The 22213-nt window shown below is 29.8% G+C and overlaps 1 protein-coding gene across 1 annotated transcript; it reads right to left on the reverse strand.

Annotated features, from left to right (window-relative positions):
- Positions 1-13064: 13064 nt before the first annotated feature.
- Positions 13065-21871, reverse strand: DCTN5-p25 (Dynactin 5, p25 subunit). Its single transcript, XM_075363962.1, has 4 exons — positions 21696-21871; positions 19737-19924; positions 19298-19409; positions 13065-13596 (listed from the first exon to the last, which is right to left on the reverse strand). Exons 1-4 carry the CDS (start codon positions 21741-21743, stop codon positions 13396-13398), a joined length of 549 nt encoding a protein of 182 aa, XP_075220077.1. The 5' UTR covers positions 21744-21871; the 3' UTR covers positions 13065-13395.
- Between the last annotated feature and the right edge of the window lie 342 nt (positions 21872-22213).

Raw genomic sequence — 22213 nt, forward strand, 5'->3', positions numbered from 1 at the left:
TTTTGTTGTATTTACTGTATATAATTTATATTGTATATCATTATTGGTTTTGTAATTTTTTTTTATTTTTGGTAATTTTTAAGATTATTTAAATAAATTTTATCATTGCACCATATTGAGTTTTTTTCAGGCACTCTAATGTCATGCATCTTTTAACTGCTATAGAAGTAGCAGTGCATGGGTAAATTACAATTCACCTGTTTGTTGAGAGATTGCTGCCCTTCATAAGCTAAATTAATCTTTCAAATGCTACAAAACTAGAACTTGGGGTAAAATATCTTTTGTTGATTGTGAGACCTACTTTTAACTATCACTGAAAAAAATTTTCATTACCTATTTGATGCCATTGTGGCAGTGTTTAGTATCTTCTGTTATGCAAGGAAATATTGTCATTTATTTTGAGACTGTGGTAATACTATTTTGTTAATATCAACAAATGTTGAAGGCCTGTTCTGTTATGTACAAGTGAAAATGCACCCTTTATTTTAAAAATAAGAAAATACAACTAATTTATTTATATAGAAATAATACAATCAATAATAAACTTAAATATTATTTTATAAAATAGTCTGTACATATTAAATGTTTTGTCTTTTTTTTATACAAACTAATATTTTTATTTAATGAGAAAGAAATTTTTTAGTAGTTTTATTGTTAAATAAATTATGTTTACCTGTACTACTTCTTCAAGAATAAATTAATAACTCTTAATTGTTAAAATTAATCATTAACAAAACCCCTATTTTTGAAGTTAGATGTTTCTGAAACATCTTTGTGAATAGAACCGTCAGCCAAAGCATCAAGTCAATCTTGGCCTTTGTTATTTCCTGAAAAATGTTTTGATCTTCATTATACTAAAACATCTCTCTGCTTAGTTTTAAGTGATCTGGAAACCCTTATAAATGTGTCAGGAAATGAGTCTAGATGTGTGTGTACACCAAAGTAACAACAAAGTAGCTCAACAAGACATAGTCTTAATTTGTTATCATCTAAAGTTTCAAAGATTCAAGAATTTTCTGTTACATTTTGATGTCCCACAGTTCATAAACATGGCAAAACTTTATGATCCTAAGAATATATCAATTTTGAATTGTTATAAACAGCAGAATTAATTTGTCTTCTAGTATTACTTATCAAATGAATGGTAATTTTTTCTCTTGCTTACAATAAGATAACCTGCTTTAATTCAAATTCACACTTTCTCATTATCAAGTAACAGTAAATAATAAATTTTGCTTTACTTTACCGACAGTTAGCCAAGATTTATTAGAAAATTTACAGCAAATGGTCTTTTTTTATATATCATTTGCAAAATAAAGTATTTGGGCTGATGTGGCCCTAATCTTTTAATTTTTCTTCCAACTTTAATTCATAAAATATCAATTTTAGTAAACTGTATATTTCATTCATCTTGATTTTACTGACGCACTGAAACAAGTTATTATTACAAAAAAAATATAAACACTACTTGTTGCACAATATGTGATTAGCATTTTAATGCATTACCTTTTCACAATTACAGTAGGCAATGCAAGTAAAAAAAAAAAATTCTTGAATTTTTATATCTCAGAAATTGTTACAGGAGGTATGCTTACCTAAACCTTAATGACACGCTGCCTGTTGTTTATGATAAACTGATTCATTTTCACATTTGATATGTTTTTTTTTTAGAAAATGTCGATAGCAGTTCACTAGAAACTGAGGGGCCTGGTTTCTTTTTTTATTGGTTTTTATGAGTTTTAACTGACATGCACTATATATTAAAATTATCTATATAACAATTTATTGTACTGGAATGTAAAAAGGTTTAAAGTTTTCAGATAATTTGGATAATTAATGGATCATAATCTGGAAATTTTTCTAGTTATCAAAACTCACATAAAAAATGGTATAATTAAGTCAAAATAGAATATTTCAGATACAAACATGTAAATTTATTAAATTAGCAAATTTTGGAGAATATTTCTTCAACCTGCTTTCCAAAATTATAATCAAAACAAGATTATCATTTCTTATTCTTTAATTTTCTTAAAGTTTTTCAAATTTTTTCTTTCTTCAAAAATTGTGTCTTGTCACTTTGTAAGTGTTAATTAGGCTTTACAGTTATTTACACTATATAGAATGTTAAATAAAAAATTAACATTCTGTACCATAGCCATAATGAACATTATCTTGCTTAGGTATGGTCAAACTAACAATAATAATAATAGCAGCTATATTTTATACTGTGAAGGAATAATAATAATAAGAAAAAACATACAGGATATCTTTCAGTATTAATTTTTGTTTTGTTTTTGTCTTAAGTCAGTTGACTGGTTTTGATGCAGCTCTCCAAGATTCCCTATCTAGTGCCAGTTGTTTAATTTCGGTACCCTACATTCCTAACAATTTGTTTTACATATTCCAAACATAACCTGCCTGCACAATTTTTCCCATTACATCTACCTGTCCCTCCAATATAATAATAATGTGGCGTATAAGTCTGTCTCTTTTAGCTATATTTTTCCAAATTCTTCATTCATCATTGATTGCTGCAACACCTCTCTATTTGTCACTTTATCCACCCACCTGATTTTTAACATTTTCCTACAGCACCACATTTCATAAGCTTCTAATCTTTTCTTCTCAGGTACTCTGATCATTCAAGTTTCACTTCCATATAAAGATAATTCCAAACATATACTTTCAAAAATGGTTTCCTGATGTTTAAACTAATTTTTAATATAAGAAAATTATATTTCTGACTGAAAGCTGGTTTTGCCTGTGCTATTTGGCATTTTATATCGTTCATGCTTCATCCATCTTTAGTAATTCTACTTCCCAAATAACAAAATTCTTCTACCTCCACAGTTATTTCTCATCCTGTTTTTTTGTTTAGTGGTCCATCTACTTTATTTCTACTACATTTCATTACTTTGATTCATTCGTGTTTATTTTCATGTGGTAATTCTTCAAGGACTTCATCCATGCCATTCATTGTTTCTTCATTTTCTTTACTCTTGGCTAGAATTACTAAATCATCAGCAAATTGTAGCATCTTTTATCTTTTCACCTTGCACTGTTACTCCAGATCTAAACTGTTCTTTAACATGATTAACTGCTAATTCTTTGTAAAAAGTAACGGGGATAGGGAACATCCTTGTCAGACTCCCTTTTTTATTACTGCTTCTTTCTTATGCTCTTTGATTATTACTGTTGCAGTTTGGTTCCTGTAAATGTTAGCAATTGTTCTTCTATCTCAATACTTGAACCCAACTTTTTAAAATCCTGGACATTTTATTCCAGTCTACATTACAAATACCTTTTCTAAGTGTATAAATGCCATGTATGTTGGTTTGTTTTTCTTTAATCTTCCTTAGTATTAATCTGGATACTAAAATTGCTTCTCTTATTCCTATACTTTTCCTGAAACCAAATTGGTCTTCTCCTAACACTTCTTCCATTCTCCTCTCAATTCTTCTGTATAGAATTCTAGTTAAGATTTTTGATGCACGACTAGTTAAGCTAATTCTCTTCACATTTATCTACTTCTGCTTTCTTTGGTATCATGACAATAACACTTTTTGAAGTCTGACGGAACTTCCCCTTTTTCTTAAATATTATACACCAGTTTGTATAATCTATCTATCGCTTCCTCACCTGCACTGTGCAGTAATTCTGCAGGTATCCCATCTATCCCAGAAGCCTTTCTACCATTCAAATCTTTTAATGCATTAATCCATTAAAATTTAATCTCCCTTACTTTTTCTCTATAGCACTAGTTTCTAATTCATTTCCTCCACATAACTCTTCAGTATATTCCACCCACTTATCAACCTTTTTCTTCATACACCAATACTTTTTTTTGTATTACCAATGATCATTTCTCTTTCCACTTCTGAACACTTTTGTTTTGCTAATTTGCACTTGCTGTTTATAGTATTTATTACTTGTCGATAGTTCCTTTTACCTTTTTCATCACTAGCATTCTTATACTTTATATGTTCATCCATCAGCTGCAATATATCCTTTGATATCCAAGGTTTTCTACCAGTTCTCTTTGTTCTGCCTAAGAATGTTTCTGCTAATGTAAGAATTTCTTTTTTAACATTCTCCCATTCTTCTTCTATATTTTCTATCGTATCTTTTTTACTCAGACCTCTTGCAATGTCCTCAAAAATCTTGTTTACCTCCTCTTCCTCAAGCTTCTTATTAAATTATACTTTGTGCAAAACTCAATAAGTTAGTCCCCTCTTTCATTCCTTTTGCCCAGATATATTCATCCACAATATTTCCTTCCTTGCCTTTTCCAGTGCTTGCATTCCAACCTCCAACTACTATTAAATTTTCATCGCCTTTTATATGTTTAATTGCTTTGCCAATTTCTTTGTATATACACTCTACCTCATCATCATCATGGGCAATTGTAAACATACAGACATTAACAATCGTTGTCAGCTTAGATTTTATCCTGATTACAATGATTCTATCGCTAAGATTTTTTAAATACTCTATTCTCTTTCTTATCTTGTTCATTATGAAACCTACTCTTACCTGCCCTTTATTTGATGCCAAGTTAATTATTCTAAAATCTGACCAAAAGTAGTTTTCTTCTTACCACCGACCTCGCTAATTCCTACTACATCTACATTTAACCTACTCATTTCCCTCTTCAAATTTTCTAACCTAACAACCTGTTTTAGACTTCTAATCTTCCACACTCAGATTCGTAGAATGTTATTTTTTAATTTCCTTGTAACACCATCCTTAGTAGTCCCCATCTGGAGATCCAAATGGGGGACTAGTTTACCTTCAGAATACTTTACCAAGGAAGGTGCGTCCATCTTTGTTACATGAAAATGCAGAGCTACATTTTTTGGAAAAAGTAGCTGTAGTTTTCCATTGCTTTCATCTGCGCATTACTCAGAAGATTGAGTGATATTGATATGCAAGTCCTCCTAACCTATACCCTTAACAACAAAGAGCTGCTGCCCTCTTTCAGGAATCATTCCTTAGTCTGGCTCTTAACAGATACCTCCGATTATGGTTGCACCTTCGGTCCAGCTACTCTGTATCATTGTGCACTCAAGCCCCTTCACCATCGGCAAGGTCTCATGATTCATAGAGGGAGTATTAAATAAAAGAAAAAAGTAATAATTACTTGAAAAGTAATTATATTAATATACAATTATATTAATTGTACAACTAGCAAAATAAATAATCTGAAGTATTAAGTAGATACTTAATAATAATGCGAAACAATTCTAGATTATACCATTTATAACTATTTGGTAGGCAGTTGTGCTGAATTATACCTGAAAATAATCAGAACTTTCTTTACACAGATTCATATATGGCAATTAACATCTTCCATTTTATAATGCGTTATGAAACTGGATTATAACGTACTTAGTAAAAACATCCACTGAACTGAAATTTGGTTAAATTTTTCAATTTTGTGAGAAAAATAAACATTTGCATATTTCTATCTAATTTGTTGAAATGTTTGGTCATGAATAGGATGGTTTACCATCTGAAATTCACTTTTTTTCTTTTGCTATAAATGATTCTAAGGGGCAATTTTGTAGTATCTGATTAAATTTTATAACAACATTAATGCTTCAAAATACAATACATCTTTTCCTCTCAAAAGAAAATTAATATCAGTAAATTGCTGTAGTTATTCAAACCATCATAATATACAAGAAATCTTTATTAATATGTTAAAAGAAAAAAATATTTTATAATTTTCATAATTTGTCTTTATGATTTAAAATGTTTATAAACCACTGTACTGAAAGAAATTGATAAAAAGTTTGGCTATTGCGTCAAGTAATTGACATAAGTCAATGATTTAAGTAGTTAACATTAGCTTTTACTAAAATAATATTATGTTATAAGGTAATTGATTACATTGGTTTAAGGTAATATGTTTCATATTGTTGGCAATCCAAGAATAAATGATTTTTGGAGTAACATGAAATATTTATTAATTTTATGTTACTATATGACAGATACAGTAAATTATATATTTTTTTTATTTATAATTAAATTTCATGTATTCCCTTACTGACTGGAGACAATTTAAAAAAAAGGATTACTTACAAACATAGAGGATACATTAACACTTTCTGCTGCCAAAAAAATAAAAATTTTACTGGTCAACTAATTTCCTTTTTTTCCATAAAGGGATACTTAAATTAAAATATAAACCCACTTTTATTGTTGTTTTTAATTTTTTTATATTTTATTATAGTGTACTATGATGGTTGTCCATAGTCACTGCTATTTGTAACTTACTCAACGACTGATGGACAACTATTGTAGTCGATGTAAACCAATTTATTCACAATGTTTTGTGAATGCAACAGCTAATAAACAATTATTTTTCTATGTAATTTTAAAACTATTTTTCAATGTTGAATGTCTAACTGGAAATTATATATTGATGTTCATAAAAAATGTAGGTTATATATTGATTTCACCCACGAGTTATTCAATGTGCAAATGTCATTGGCCTGAAAGTGCTCGATATATGTATTTTGTTTTTTTTTTACTTTTTATATAAAATTATTGACTTTTCTATTACATATGCTATTTAAATAAATGTAATATGTTTGTATTTGAATCAAGGGTTAACAATAATTAACAGTGAACAGTTTGGTACATATTTTCATTTATTTAATTTTTTTATAAATATGAGGCTCGGCTGATAAATTTTGCACACTAGTGTACTACACAGAGACAAAAGGTATTATTGAGTTGGGTGTGGCAGCACACGATAGCTAAAATACCCCTCTACAAACCTGCGATAATGTGTTGAATTCTGTTTACCCATTTGTTTCAGTAGCAGTTAAAATAGAGTCGGAGTATGACCAATATGTCAACACTGTTAAAGCAGCGAGTAGTGATCAAATTTTTAACAGCAGAAAAATGTGAAAGAGATTGTTGTAGGTTGTCGACAGCTTCCTCATCATCATCACCACTTTCTAAGAAGTCAGATTCTCCAGACCATTCATCTAATGAGAGAAAAATATAATTGTCACTTTCTTCAAGAAGAGGTCGCAGTTCTTTGGTGCTTCGAATTATATTTCTCTCTATCCAATCTCCTTTTTCAGTTGTTGAGGTTGAAGTTGTACCTCCTCATATCAATGATAGTGGCTCAGATTTAGATGAATTTTGGAATGCAATCTCTTTTAACCCTCCTCATGTTCGGGGCGTCCTAAAAAAAGTAGAAAATAATTATTTATAAATATATTACTTTTCATGTTATACAATAACATAAATTTTTGTACTCAGCAAGCATGAAACAAACTTGACAAATTTTTATATTTCTGTACATTTTTGAATATAATAAATAAATGTCATTTTATATTATAAGTAATAAACAGTACCATAATTAAATATTTTGATTAAAGTATATCAAAAATATTTGAAAATATAACGTAATTAGAAATAAGCCATAAAAAAGTTGACTGATGGGGATTTTTTTTTTGAGATTTAAAAGGTTTATTGCATTTCAATTTTATAAATTATATATAAATGCATTTATGCAAATAATAATAATCAACAATAAATAAAAATAATCAAATAATATAATATAATAAACAAATTCATTGAATTTAAAAGTAATGAAAGTGTTTTCTTTGAAAAATGATAGTAAACTGAAAAAAATTGTAGTTTTTCAAAAGAAAAAAGTAAGGAAATACACTGTAAAGAAAAATTAAGAATAAAATACAGTGTAGCAATACAGTCTGATCTTTAAATATAAAATTAACAAAAAGATGAGAAATAATGTTAAAAAGTAATACAGAAATAATAAGAATACTACGTATTGTAAAAAAAAAAAAAAAAAAAAATTATAATTGACTTACCTGATAAGTTAACTTGTATTTAAATATTGTCGTATCTTAAAATTAGATTGGATTAAAATATTCTTGAATAGTTTTCACTTCACTTAAAAAAAAAAAGATTTGTAAAGACATGATAAAACTGTTGTGGTCTATGTGTAAAGGAAACCTTAATGAATGATTGTGCAAGCAAATGAAAATAAATATAATATGCACATAAAAAAGGACAATGATGTTAGTCCACAGCGTGAAATGTGTTAATTTTTTGCTTTTTACCATCTCAGAATTTCTTTCATGCAGAGCAATGATGCTTTGTAAATATTTTGTTTATAAGTTTGTTGTTTGATAGAGCTGAAATGAGTCATATTTAAGTGGGCTAAGCATGCCAATGTATAACACCATAACAATTATAGTGAAAAAGGCAACAGAATGAATATCATTTCACTTCTCAGTTTTCCTGGAAAATCTAGCTTGGGATGCTAATCATTCTTGGGAATGGCTGTGCTATTTATGAATTGTGCATCTTATTAGGTTTTTAGGCATACAGCATATATACATACATTTGAAATTATATTTTTGAATATCAGTAAAAAAGATTCTAGAAGAGATTATATACAGTTAGCAAACTGATCACCTTTTTAAATAATTCTTTTTTTTCACATCTGTAAATGTTTATAAGCTTCTGAGCATTTTTGAAGTACTAAAATTATATTAATGTAAACAGGCTAGACTTCTGAGATTGCTCAGTATTATATATGCTTCATTAACAAATTGTAAATGATATTACATGCATCTAAAGATTAAGAGAATAAAGGATAGAAAGAAAAAAATGATGCAGATATTTGATGTGTCTTGAATCAAGAAGTCAGGGTGGAACTGTTACACCAACTAATTGGCTAGTTATATCTTAGTGTTATTTTAAGTATGACACCTTACAACATACTTCAAAAGCCAAAAGTCTCCTCCTCATGACTTGCTCCCATATAATGCAATACTCCATACAAATTTTCTCAACACAAGGCTTATATTATTTGCTAGAAAAATGTTTTTCTTTATCTAAGGCATTCTTTGTTTGGTGTATTCTACTCATTATTTTTTTGTTGCTTCTTCCATTACCTGTTATTTAACAGGGAAAAGGAACAATAAACATTTTAATAATTTTCATTTCTCCTAGCAATCACATCTGGTAAAGTTATTTTTACTTAAATGACCAGAAAAAAAATTTATGTAGATTTTTACTTAAAAATTGGTTTCAAGTTTTCTGACTTCTTTTTTTAATTAATAAGAAATACAAAAAACTATGAAGTTTTTTTTATTCATTTTTATACACTAATGCACATCATTTTTTTATTATATAGTATATAATACAATATTTATAAGAATCTGGAAAAAGAATAACTGAATTTCGTGTTTGCTGATTATTTTATTTGAATACCTTAAAAATTTATGATTATGTGGTCACATGGCCAGGAATATGGTCTACAGCCATAGGTGGCTGACTACATAACAGTGTTATGAAAAATGCACATTCATTTTGATTTTTACATTGATGAGAAGCAAAATTTATTTTTTTTCATTTCAAATGTTTAATTTTTTTTTCATGAATTAAATTTTTGGCAACTTATTTTGTCACCGTTTGCTTGCAGATATCTAAAAGCAATGACCATTTTCATGAGGTCTGATTTTTAGAATTTAGGGTATATTTTTTATCAGCTCATCATTTTTTATTAACATATCATAAAAATAAAAGTGAAGTGAGGGTTAGAAATCAAACAACACAATTTTAATATTCATAAAAACTCTTAATACATGAATATTCGTTACACAAATTCGTAACATACTATTTAAGGAAATGATCACATTTAAGAATAAGATCACATTTCTAGTGACCTTTCACACTAGAAGTATTATAACAATAAATACTTAATGTTAAAATAAAACATAGGCCAGACTTTAAGTTAAAACAAATTTTATGTTAAAGGGCAATTTTTTATTTCTCTCAAAAAGGTGTACCGGAATGGCACCCATGCACATGGGAAATGAACAATTAACAAAACAAGCAGATTTTGTTTTATAAAAACAGAAAAAATTAAAATAAATAAATTTATTTTAATTATCAATATTCCTATTATAATCTGTAGAAATATAATTATTACAAAAAATAATTTTGGATTATAACAGGCAAGTTGAATAAGAAATAAATTTATTTATTTTTCACCTTTTTTTCCACATGCTTACCAATACTACTAATACTGTGCCATCAAAAACTCATCTGCAAATAATAAAATTGACAAAAGAAAAACAGATGCATTCCAAGAAAATAAAGTAAATATCTAAACAATAAAAAATGATATTGGCCAAAATTAAAAAAAAAAAAATATTTGTTCAAGTACCGTATATATGTAATTTTATAAAATAAAGTGCCACAGAGGATTCTGAGACTTCTCAGTTATGTGACTGAACACTTTCTACTCAGCTGCTGTGACTATAGATATACAAATAAGCTACTTAACCACTAAAAAAACTCTATCTTTCAATAGAGTTTACTCCAATATGGAAGCTGTCATTTTTTATTTAAATAGAATACTCCCTCTCATACACCTGAATGGGTGAGCGGGAAGTTCTTTTATACTAATTATGAGATTATTAGAATAGATACAGCTTAACTTCTATGAATCTAAAATGTCTGTGTGATTTACAGCATGTTCAAAGCACAGGTGTATGTCCATATCTGGTTGTTCATCCACAACAGTATATCAGGGGCAATATCATTGCAAATGCTGACTAAACAGCATCTTGGAGCTGCTCACTGTTGACATATCTGCGTTTTTGGATCTCTTCTTTTACAAAACTACAGTCATCAGGTGTGAGGTCAGGGCTTCTTGCTGGCCAAGGCATTGGAGCCAGTTACTCTTCTGACCCCTGTTCGATCCAGTGATTTGGAATTCATTGAGGCATCTGTGAACATTCAAAGTAAGATGTACTGGAGTACAGCATTACTGAAATGTAATATCTGCAATCACTTTTGCCATTAATTCTGGAAGCAAGTACTTGTCGATCATTCTCAGAAAACTGTGCCATCAAAAAAATAAGGACGAAGGAGATGTTCAGCTGTCATCCCAGCCCAAATCAAAACATGAAGTGGATGGTGTTCGATTTCCTCAAAAAAGTGAGGATTGTCTTTCAGAAAAAAAATTTTGGTTATGAGAGCTTCAATAAATTGCACACTCGTTTGAGATTGAGAGCATGATGTTTTATCATTTGCTCTTGAAAAGCAATAATTGACATGCAAAAACGCATTGATCAAGGTCACTGTCACTCAACTCATAAACTGTGGCTGGATGTAAACATTAAACTTTCAAGTCCTGCATATGGTCTCACACTTGTTTTTATGGGCAATGGGAGCCTGAGTGCTCTCCAACCATGTAAATTTAAACCAATATTTTTTTCGGTTCTACGTGGCAGCTGATGACCTGTGCGTCTGCATGGAGGTCCAGTCGAACAAACACATGATGTTCGACTGCCTAGCTCGAACACGGCCACCTTGAAACTTAGAGGTCAAGGGGAAAATTGGCCACTCACAAGCGACGAGTCAATGTAGAAAGAGCTGCACTGTTGGACTGTGTGGGAGTTCCTGGATGCGGTTGCTTTGTTCAACCGACATCAGTAGTTTACCTAAGGGAAGACTCCTACCGCAGTGCTGTAGGAAGCTAACCGAGAGCTATGGCTGGCTACCAGCCAGATTACGGCTCCAAGCGCTTTAATGGTGGACAGGTACTTGCTGGCATTCAGCGGCCTAGGCATGGCAGTGAATTGCTGTCTTTGATGAGATAAATTAATTATTGATAGTCATATGTTTTAGTAGTTGACAGGGTGCGCCTACCCATTTTAGTAATATGACAAGTGGGCGGTGGGACATCTGAGTGGTGTATGGTAACCACGCTTAATCTGCTCACGCTTTTAGGTTAGCTGTACGAGCTGGTCGCTAAACTGTTTCGTGGTTCAGTAGCCGTTTATGGGACAGACATTTGGTCTTATGCTTTAAAGCGAATGGGGTGGTGGTGGGAGAAATGCCAAGCAAACCAATGGTCTTGCTCTTTTGACAATTTGCACTTTTACCATTTCATTGGTGATCATTGAATCAATGTCTCCATAGCAGCACACATCTCAGCTCAAGTGTTCGGCCTCCCTCTGTTTGGCGCATCAAGAGCACTTCCCATTGAAAAACCCTTCTTCTCCCATGACAGTAACATTTGCTGTGATGATCGTAATTTCCCAAAACACAAAAAGAAATCATTCATTTTGTTCTCCAAAGTTTTACCAGTGTCTGGATATTCATGGACCCACACACAAGCTAAGAAATGTTCTTTACAGTGAACACACTCTTATCCGCCACCACTCCAGATGACTAAGACTAAAATCATTCTACCATGTATGAACACTTCAGAAGATCCTCACCATGGCTTATCCTTCCCACCTTTTTCAGCAGCAGTGAGCAATATCAGTGGTGAGAGTTGACAGCAATAAACCCCAATTTAGCTGGATTTATTATGGTGTAAAGGGACTTACCGCCTACCCCGTACAAAAGCAAACAAATTCTTTTGTAAGTTAATTGCCTGCCCTTGTAAGTAAACTACATTAGAGATATTATGTAAAATCCTTTAGCTAAAGATCTAATTTATTTTATGTTTTATATTTAATATCAAACATGGATCTGAACACAGAGGAAAGATAATTTTTGACAGATTTTTAAAATTAGAAATAATTTTTATTAATAAAGTGTAAATAATATATTTTTCTAATAAATTATAAAAAAGCTAAATACATATAATTAATAAATTTATTAGAAAAAATAATATAAAAATGCAATATAAAATAGTGGGTACTGAATTTAAGAATTATTGAATATAATAGGCCATCCCATTATAAAGTACATTATAATGTTCTATACTTAAATAGAACCACTTTCACAGTTTTTTAAACTTCATGAAATGCTTTAATTTTAATTAATAAACATTTGAGTATAATTTATTGTATGTAGAAAAGTAAGCTAAAAGAACAGAGCTCAAAATATTTAAAACCAGAAATTTGAACTAATAAACAGATATAGATATTCATATCATGAAGTTATTTGCACTAATCTTTATTATCATTTAAACAATTTTCATCAGAGTCCCTTCATGGTGTAATATCTGTTTTTATAATATGTTAATATAATTGTTTTTTTTTTAATAATTTACTATACTGCATTGCATAACAAAATAAGCCCAGTTGACTTCCTGAAAGGCATAGGACAACAATGAACTAGTGAAAAAAATACATCTTGTACAACGCAACTGAACACAAAATGATTTAGAAGCTAATATACCAATAACCTCTAACTACATCTTGTGAAGAAACTGGGAAAGCAAGACTTTGTCAGTTCCTGATAAAAAAATTATTACAAACTTAATGACATTCATAAATCAATTATTCTTTGAAAAATTCAGATTACTAATCTACTGTGAGTTAAAAAAAAAAAAAAATTGGTGTGAAAAGCTGACAAATATGCTTTATAAATTAAAAACTATATCAAAGGAGCTGGTACAAAATGCTGATAATAACTTCGAGTAAAATCCACCATTATATCTTGCGTAACTTCAGGAAGTTCATCGACACATAAACCAGGTGAACCACTATACATTGTAAAAGGTGGCACAACAGTCTCTGGAGGAAGAATTGTATTATCTGCGATCCGGCAACAATCTTTTAAAATACAACGACGACCCTGTAAAAAATTAATATAAAATAAATAAAAGCAATAATAAAATTCTATTCAACTGCAGTACTTTAATATGACAATATATTTATTTATTTTTAACTAACTGCAGTAACCAACCAACAATGACAGATGAACTCTGTGGCATGTGAAAAATGCCAAGCCAGACCATAGGCACAATCATGGCGAGGCAGGGTGGGGTGCTTGCCCCCCTGGCTCATTAGTCAAACGAAATATTACAGGTCAATATCAATAGGTTATAATAGTATTGTATGGCAAGAAAGCACGTTTGAATCGTGTCAGGAGCACTCTCAGGTGAATAAGTGGGGAACTGGCAGGGTTCAAGGTTTAGATGGTATGTGGTAAAACTCGAAGATTATAGAATGTTCAAGGTTGGACTTAGCAGGAAAGTTCTAATATCTTCTGTTCTCTATTTAAATGCTGCAATCAGTGCAAGTGAGTAAGTTGATGCATTTGAGCAAGTTCAGACTGCAATCCTGTAACAATAGCAACCTAAAATGGATATTACAAACTTTTTTAGTACAAAAGGTATGCATCTGTATTATTTTTATTTTGCAAAACCATCTAATTACAGCAACCTAAAATGTTCAGGAAATGCAGACTTTTTTTATTTGTAATAATAGTGATTTTGATGTTGTCTTTATTACTGAAATTTTAAGAAAAATCAAACAATACTAAATAAGGAAATAATAAGTATACCATACTCAATAATTTTAAATAATGATTGAAGATTATAATTAGCTACTTTTACAAGCAGTTTTGCTTAATTAGATGGTTCTGAATTTTGAAATTGTTGATTTTGTAACTAGCTACTTCTGCTAATTGCAAATAATAAAACAAATTTGTACAAAACATTATAGGTTTATTAAAAAATATCATCATTCAATAATAAAAAAACATTAAAAGTTTGGTAGCTAATACACAATGAATGGTTCAAAATTAAGAATAGCCCAATTTTTGTTGTGATCAAGTTTAATCACTTCAAACGTTATGTTAATCACAACACAATCTTGACACAAAAATTTCTAACCTCAAATCAGAACCATGTTAGTTCACACTAATTTCATTCTGTACACAGCCACAGCCTGTTAGGTTTGATCATTCCACCAGTTTCTATGTGTTTTTTCTACTTATTCCACTAGTACACTTTTGTAGAAATGAAAAGAATTTACTTATGTACATTTGAAAATGACAATTAGATGGTTTTGAAACTCCTCAATTCATATTTAGGTTAAGAACATTTTTCATGAACAAAAAAAAATTTATTACTAATTTTCAAAATGCTGTAACTTTGTGAAAAATTATTGTATGGAGACAATAAAAAAAAACATTATTAAGCTTGAAGTTTCTAGTAGAGTGTCCATTCAGAAGCTTAAATTCTTAGTTGCTTTAATTTTTTTGGGAAATGTAATAGTAATTATTTATTTTCTTTTAGGGAGACAAAAGAGGAAGTAACTAGATAAAAGTAGTAGTGAAAATGATATTGGCAGAAAAGAGAAATTGAAGCAGAATATAGGTGAAAAATTAAGTAGTGGATCTTCGCTATTATCTGGTTCTGGTGTACACGATCAAACATATTTTGATAATGATGTGGGTCACTGTCTTGGATGTTCGTTTAGTATGACCCCATTTCAAAAAATGGAAGTTTTAAAAAACTGTTGGTCACCAACTCCAAGTTATAACTTTGCTAAGGATGTGTGCAATTAAAAAGAAAATTATTCAAATACAGCTGGTTGGCAGATCATGCTCTTTGGCTGGTGTATTCCAAGAAATTAAAAGGCAAGTTGTGCATTTACTGTGTTTTATTTCCATCAACTAATGTGGGTGGTGTATTGGGTTCTTTCATAGGAGGCCCTTTACCTGCTATAAAGGCATGAATGAATTTGTGAAATCTCACACGTCATCTCAGTGGCACAAATCAGTAGCCACAGCAGCAAAATGTTTTGTTGAAAATATACCTATTGATGTACAGCTGATTTCTATCCACCAACTAGAAAATTGTTGCACCAATAATTTTGACTGTGATGTTTTGTGGTACACACGACCTACCTTAGAGGGGCAAAAAAAATGATGAAGTTTTTGAAGAGTTCATCAAACTCAAAACTGATGCTGGTGACCAAATTTAAAAGAGCACATAGAAAAGGGCGCAAAAAATGCCACTTACTTATCACCAGGGATTCAAAATGAAATAATTGGCCTATGTGGTGGTGTCATTAGAGACAATATCACTACTGACATTAAGAAAGCATTTGCTTTCAGTATCCTGGCAGAAGACAGCAATGACATATCAAGGAAAAAGCAATTTTCCATTAAGGTTAGATGTTTTGACGAAGAAAAGATAATGGTTTGTGAGGAATTTCTAGGTTTTGTAAGCTGACCAACATGAAAGCAAAATCTGTAATTAACAAGTTTGTAGAAAAGATAGGCCTTGATCCAGAAAAGTGCATCGGACAAGAATATCATGAGTGGTCCAGTATGGCGGGAAAGGATGGATGGTGGTATCCAGAAAATTATTCGAGAAAAGTATATGTGCTAGTCACAAACTGAACTTAGTTGTAAACAACAAACGAAATAGCAGTGATATGAAATACGGTCTCTACAGTAAAAGAAATAATAAAATTCTTCCAAGAATCAGCCCTTTGTCAAAAATGCATACCGAATATAATAATGCTGTGTGAAATCCATTGGTCTCAAAAATATAAATGTATTGCCATATTCAAGAAACGTTATGTGCAAATTGTTATAGTGCTTGAAAAACTATCAACAGATGGTAACAATGCAACAAGTAAAGCTGCTTTTCAAATGCATTGCGCTGCTACAAAATCAGAATTCATTGTCAGTGTTTGTCTCATAGCAAAATATTCAGCACTCCTGCAACTGGTAGTAAATGCTTATCAGTCAACAAGTGTAGACTTACTTCAATGTGCAATCACAGACATCATAAGAAAACACTGTGGAAATGCAGTTATTAAAAGTAAAACTGTTATAGCAGAGGCTGAAACAATTGCCGAGCATCTTGGAACAAATTTCAATATTCCACTAGTCATAAATCAGCAGAAACATCGTGCAAATCTACCAGCACAGACTCCTAGCGAGTTTCGGAGAAGATCATTAATTAATCTCTGAACAGCAGTTTTCTGAGAACTTGCTTGTATTCTCATTGCTTATGTTGCACCCTCATGTAATGCTTGATATGACGTATTTAAAAAAACAAGTTTTTGTAGTTACTACAATTTGAATGACTTCCTCTCAGAAGCTGAACTTTGGTACAACCAATGGAAAGGAAAATGTGCCAAATACTGAACTGAAGGAGATAGAACTAGCTACACTAGTTAAAGAAACCCAACTGTTCTACCCATCCATAAAACGGATGCTACTTATCTCACTTGCACAACAAGCACTATCAAAAGATCCTTCAGCACCTTATGCAGGATATAAACTAGATTACAGTAAAAAATGACAGAAAATTGGCTTTTCGGTCTTTGTATGATGAGTGTGCATAAAAAAAGCGTCCTGAATGCTAAAAATAAATTTGAGAAAGAAATTTTGTCAAGAATTAGCTAGAATTCTTGTCGGCTAATGCTGAAATAAGATTTAGATAAGGTTTGAATAGCATAGCAACTAATTACTTTTAGCGTTTTCAAATGTTCAAATAAAACCATTTTTTAACAAAAAAACATTATCTTATTTTTGCCCTCCTGGAGGAAATCCTGGCTACACCTATAAACCAGACCAGGATCTAGTATAGCTAACTTTGCTGAAATTTTAGTGTGAAGAAATCAAACATTTAAAATAGTATGGTTTAGTTACTGGTTTTCCCCTATAAAATAATGCCTATGTTAAAAAAAATGTGTTAAACATTTTTATTTTGGTATTGTACAAGTACATTTAACTAAATTACATTAATGAAAAAGTAATATTAGAAGGTAACAAACACACTTATAGTATCTAGTAATGTCTTTTGATGATTATGCCATATATCATACGTTTTTAAAAATTCTGATCTTATTTTGCATATAGTTGGGAATGCAAACTACCTTTTACTGAAAATAAGTACAGCATAGTCTTGCAGTTTATCTAATTCTCAATAATAATACTCATTTACTATAATAAAAATAGTTTTTAATAAGTTTCATAACTAAAAATATTTTGATTTTTTTTTTCATCAGTTAATCCAAATGAAGTGCTATTTTTCTTTTGGTATTGATAGTCATTATCTAAATTTAATATTGTCTGACTATCTTAATATAATTATTTTTATTATTGTAATACTAATCTTTTTCAATAAATGAAACATCATTGGTTAAAAATTTATTGAAATATACTAGTATATGCAAATTGTAAGTGATGGATATTATGAAGTTGTAATTGAATAACTCATAAATTTGTTTACAATTCATTACTTACCTTACAACTATTGAAAAGGATTAAATAGAGAATATGGTAGAATATTTTGAATCTGACTGATAGTAAGAAAATGGTAGGCTTCCATATTCATGACAACGTGGTACAGGCTGGCTACTTGATATTGATATGAAAAATGCACATCTGTTTCAATGTTTACAATAATAAGAAGCAAAATTTGATCCTTTTCATGTCAAATGTTAACTTTTGTTATCATTAGAAGAAGCAAGGACAATTTTTCATCTGATTTTTACAATTTAGGTTATATTTTTTATTACATCTAGTTTGCTAATAATATATCAATAAAAATAAAAATGATGTGAGGGTTAGGAATCAAACCTAGCAATTTTAATATCCACAAAAACATTAATACATGAACATTTCAACTTGACAATTAATAGTAGCAACATTAGTGTATAAAATGTTTTATTCATTACAAAAGTTCAGTTTTGATCCATAGAATTACAAAAACTTAGCATCTTCCAAAATGGTTGGTTTTACTTGTCTTGTTTGGGTATCATACGCTGTCCAGTGTTTTCAAAGCCATGTTTTTAGATATGGCTTTCCGGCTGATAGATGTAAACAAATGGGTCACTGACTCACACCATTGGCTCAGTACTGTAGGATTTGTGTAAGCAACAGCAGTGTCCTTCATCACACACCATTTAAGGAAGTGATAATATCTTTCATTGAGAAATATGATAATAATGAATGAATACTTAACGTTAAAAATAAAACAAATGTCAGACAAAAAATTTTTATTTAAAACAACAATTTTTTCTTTCTCCCAAAAAGCAATACAACCCTGTTCAAAATTATTTCAAAAGGTCTTTTGAAGAAACAGTTCCATTTCCATTGGAATTAACATTTGAATAATTCCATTGGAGGAAACAACTTGTTTTCAGTTTACAACTATTAGTAACTACAAATATAAAATATAATTAACATTATCAAGGTGCATATAAATAATTTTATCTCTACTATAATTTAAAATGTACAGATTATATAAATATGATGGATAAATCTACACTTCTAATCATCTTACATTGTAAAATTTATAATATTCAGTCATTTTTTTGAGTATATATTCTGATGGAACATATTCACTTCAATTATACTATTAAATTTTAGCCTACAAATCGTTTACTTACTTATCATTGTTATTCATTATTGCTTTAAGTTGTACATTTACAAATTATTTTAATAATTCAAACCCTCAAAAATTCCAAATGAATGATTATTTGAAATAAAAGACTTAGAAATGAATAAAAGATTATGTACTTACAATCACAACATTATTTCCTATGTAAACATATGATCCTACAGCTGCAGCATTAATGACAGAATTTTCGCCAACAAAAACATGATCACCCATGTGAAGTGGAAAAAAGGCAACACTGTAAAAAGAATTATAGCACAACAATAAATTATTATTAGAACAATTCCATTCAGGCAAATCTTAAAACCATTACTCTTTAACAAAGTATTATTCACAAAAATTTTATCTCTTGTTGAAATTAGGGATTTCTTTCAAAAACTCAATATCTTGCATAATGTAGACTGACTATAGCAAGATATTCTTTTAAGAAAGTGAAAGTGACCATTAAAATAAAGAATCTAAACATAAGTGAAAGTTTCCCTAACTTCAACTATACTATCTAACTATAATTTAGAAATAAAACAATCAAAGTGGGAAAAAAATTAACTGATATGAATTTACTTACCCTTTACTAAATTTTTTAAATGGTGGTCTTATTACAGAATTTTTGCTAATAATACAATAACGTCCAGTTCTAACATTAGCTAAATCTCCTCGAATTATAGCATCAGACTGTACAATAACTTTACCATTTAAAACAATATTTTGTGAACCACATAAAACTGTTTGACGACTGACTTTATTACCAGAGGCCTAAAAAAACAAACAAATATGTTTATTGTAACATACTTATTTCCATTAAATAATAACAATCAAAATACAAAGAAATAATGGTTACAACCTGACAAAACAAAATTTAAAGTAGAATTAATTACTATTCATTTCTGTTACAGAAAAATTTGGCAACATAGAAGATTACCAAAATAAACTGCAATAAATTATTGACATGTGAGTCTTTAAATCCAATCTAAAATTCTGATTATTACTCTATTCTCATCATTTGTGGATTTACTATTTATTCTGTTAATTGTGAGCAATTACTTGATCAACTTTATACTTTATAAGTATACTTATACTTAATATACCATAGTAGTTATAATGCTTAGGATCAGGTAAACAAAATATCTAAATGTCAGACAGCAAGTAACCTGTGCAAGGTTGAAGTCCATGCCAAGCCATCAGTACTCTAGTCAAGTAGCTATCAGTTTTGGATTATAAAGTCTTTTTCAGTTGCTAATCTGTTCTGTGGAGAGAATTCAGAGTTAAGTTAGGGTTAAACTTAAGACTTAAGAGGTTAGACTTAAATTACCAAGGTATTGCAATACTTAACACCATCTCATGGGGGACTTGGGCTAATCTATATTTAAATGGAAATATAACCACTACAGATAAAGACTACACCACATGTTCCATGCTATTAATCATATGTATGACAGAAAATCACCTTATGAACAGCGCTGTCAGTCACTTATAACAGCTGACTCTTGATAACTATTAAGGTTAGTTTATGGTATATTCCTCTCTCCATGAAACTCTAAACTCTCTTCACAGAACAGATTAGCATCTGAACAGATCGCCATAACTCACAAAATTGACTGATTATGCATGCAAACTTTGATCGTGCACGGACCACCTAATGTCCAAACCTGCTTTCTGACATTTTGATCTTGTGTTTTCCTGATCCTAAGCATATCTATTATGGTAAAGTACATAAAGAATTGAAAGTGATCAAGTTATTGCTCAGAATTACTTTTATTTCAAAAAAGGCAAAATAATACAGGAATATTTTTTGAGTGATTTTAAAGTAAACAATGCCTTATAAATCTCAAACCCTGCCAGTAATGGTCTTGGCTGCTGAATAAACTGTTTGTTAAAAAAATGGTAATGTTGAATCATAGCAAATAAACTTTTACTTTATAAGAAATGGTAAATTTTGTTAGAAGGTGAGTATTCAGAAATCCATCTCGCACAAATTCCTTTTATGATCTCATGAACAGTATTTTCTAATGCTAATTTATGTAACAGATAACAAATAAATTGATAATAAGGTCATAAAAACGTTATCTGGAGCTTATAGTCACACTTGACTAGTTTTACAACATTTTATGATAATTCTTACTCAAACACCAAAAGAGTGACTAATTGATGAAGTGAGAGATTTGGATCAGTATGATTATAAAGATTGCAAACATCTTACCACAAGAGCATTATAGTAAGTAGGAAAATAAAATTCTGTATTTCAATTTGGATTTTTTTTGTCAAAGAGATTTTAGAAATTCTTTAATTAACATAAGGTTAGATAAGAAACTTTCAAATCACATGAAGGCTACATAGTGTAATAATGTGATTTTAGTTAATAATGTTAGTACTGGTAAATTTTGTCCATTTTAAAAATCCTTAGCGTATCTCTATTTAACAATAATTAAAAAGAAAAAAATTAAGAAACAAAATTTACTACTTTGAGGTTAATTTACCTGTAATAACAAGAGAATGATTCCTAACCTATAACACCATACATACTTACTGTTTCCACATATTCGGATTTGTTGTAATAAATATCTTTCAGTTCCATTATTTAAATAAAATATTTTAACATTTACTATATATTGATTAATATTAAATATAGTTACTAACACTACTATCAATGATAAACAACCACTGTCATAATAATCTTACACATCGCACATCTTAGTACGCAAGTCGTTAATTGTAAAAAGAAATAATTTTATATTAATATTGACATTTTCCTCAAAGGAATCATTTAAATGCAAATTTATAATTTAAAAATCTTTCGAATAATACAATAATTGTGAATATCTTCTGAAACAATTAGTTTGTTTTAAGGAATAAAATTGTTTCGTTATTTTTTAATTTAAATTTCTTCTATGCAAGAAATTAAAGCTATAAAACTAGGGACATTATTTTTTTGTTATGTGATTTTTTCTATTTGATATGAAAATTGTTTGTCCAAACAAGAAGAATAAGAAGTGTATTGACCTAAATGATTCGAATGTATATACTAAAGGCAGTGGTCCCGCCACT

The sequence above is a fragment of the Lycorma delicatula genome, chromosome 4, assembly GCF_047948215.1.
Source record: "Lycorma delicatula isolate Av1 chromosome 4, ASM4794821v1, whole genome shotgun sequence".
Taxonomy (NCBI): domain Eukaryota; kingdom Metazoa; phylum Arthropoda; class Insecta; order Hemiptera; family Fulgoridae; genus Lycorma; species Lycorma delicatula.

What these genes read in the sequence shown, in the direction of transcription:
- DCTN5-p25 (XM_075363962.1), bottom strand. Translation starts at nt 21,743, where the DNA reads ATGGAACTGAAAGATATTTATTACAACAAATCCGAATATGTGGAAACA. An exon ending in TTTAAAAAATTTAGTAAAGG is followed by an intron (nt 19,410 to 19,736) that starts GTAAGTAAATTC and finishes TTCTTTTTACAG; the next exon opens with TGTTGCCTTTTTTCCACTTC. An exon ending in TAGGAAATAATGTTGTGATT is followed by an intron (nt 13,597 to 19,297) that starts GTAAGTACATAA and finishes AATTTTTTACAG; the next exon opens with GGTCGTCGTTGTATTTTAAA.